Here is a 768-nt window from a genome sequence, read left to right as displayed (position 1 = left end):
CTTTGTGGATTATGGCAGCCAAATGGGAAATGGAAGATCGATTGTCTTCAGAAAGCGCAAGGCAACTCTTTCTTCGGGCACTGCGCTTTCATCCACAGTGCGCAAAACTTTATAAAGAAGTAAGTGTGTGTGCACATGGGATGAGATGGTGATGTCTCAGTTTGGTCCTCTGGAGACATATATTGTTTTTTTTTTCCTCGATTCAAGCAATTCTTATACCTCAGCCTCCTGAGTAGCTGAGATTACAGGTGCCCGCTACCACACCCGGCTATTTTTTGTATTTTTAGTAGTGATGGGGTTTTGCCTTGTTGGCCAGGCTGGACACACACACACACACACACACACACACACACACACACATATTTTTTTTTGAGACAGAGTCTCGCTCTGTCGCCCAGGCTGGAGTGCAGTGGCGCAGTCTTGGCTCACTGCAAGCTCTGCCTCCCAGGTTCACGCCATTCTCCTGCCTCAGCCTCCCGAGTAGCTGGGACTATAGGTGCCCGTCACCATGCCCAGCTAATTTTTTGTATTTTTTTAGTAGAGATGGTGTTTCACCGTGTTAACCAGGATGGTCTCGATCTCTTCACCTCGTGATCTGCCCGCCTTGGCCTCCCAAAGTGCTGGGATTACAGGCGTGAGCCACTGTTCCCGGCCCGTGTATTCTTTATTAAATAAAAAAGGCTTCAATTTATGGAGGCTAGGAATAAGTGTGGAGGTGTGGGTAAGGAAAAGCCTCTTTTTTTTCTGGAGACGGAGTTTCGCTCTGGT

General features: G+C 47.9%; 1 protein-coding gene across 1 annotated transcript in view; it reads left to right on the top strand.

The window, feature by feature from the left end:
• The window catches only part of UTP6 (UTP6, small subunit (SSU) processome component, homolog (yeast)), a 49,578-nt gene that overhangs the window by 13,317 nt on the left and 35,493 nt on the right, over nucleotides 1–768 (top strand). The window contains exon 7 of the mRNA XM_011993103.1: nucleotides 1–119. Coding sequence (XP_011848493.1) covers nucleotides 1–119 — 119 coding nt within the window. The remainder of the gene's footprint in view (nucleotides 120–768) is intronic.

The sequence above is a fragment of the Mandrillus leucophaeus genome, unplaced genomic scaffold (genome assembly GCF_000951045.1).
Source record: "Mandrillus leucophaeus isolate KB7577 unplaced genomic scaffold, Mleu.le_1.0 Scaffold425, whole genome shotgun sequence".
NCBI classification, from domain to species: Eukaryota; Metazoa; Chordata; class Mammalia; order Primates; family Cercopithecidae; genus Mandrillus; species Mandrillus leucophaeus.
The sequence above is the reverse complement of the archived record's forward strand: the minus strand, read 5'-3'. Positions and strand labels throughout refer to the sequence as shown.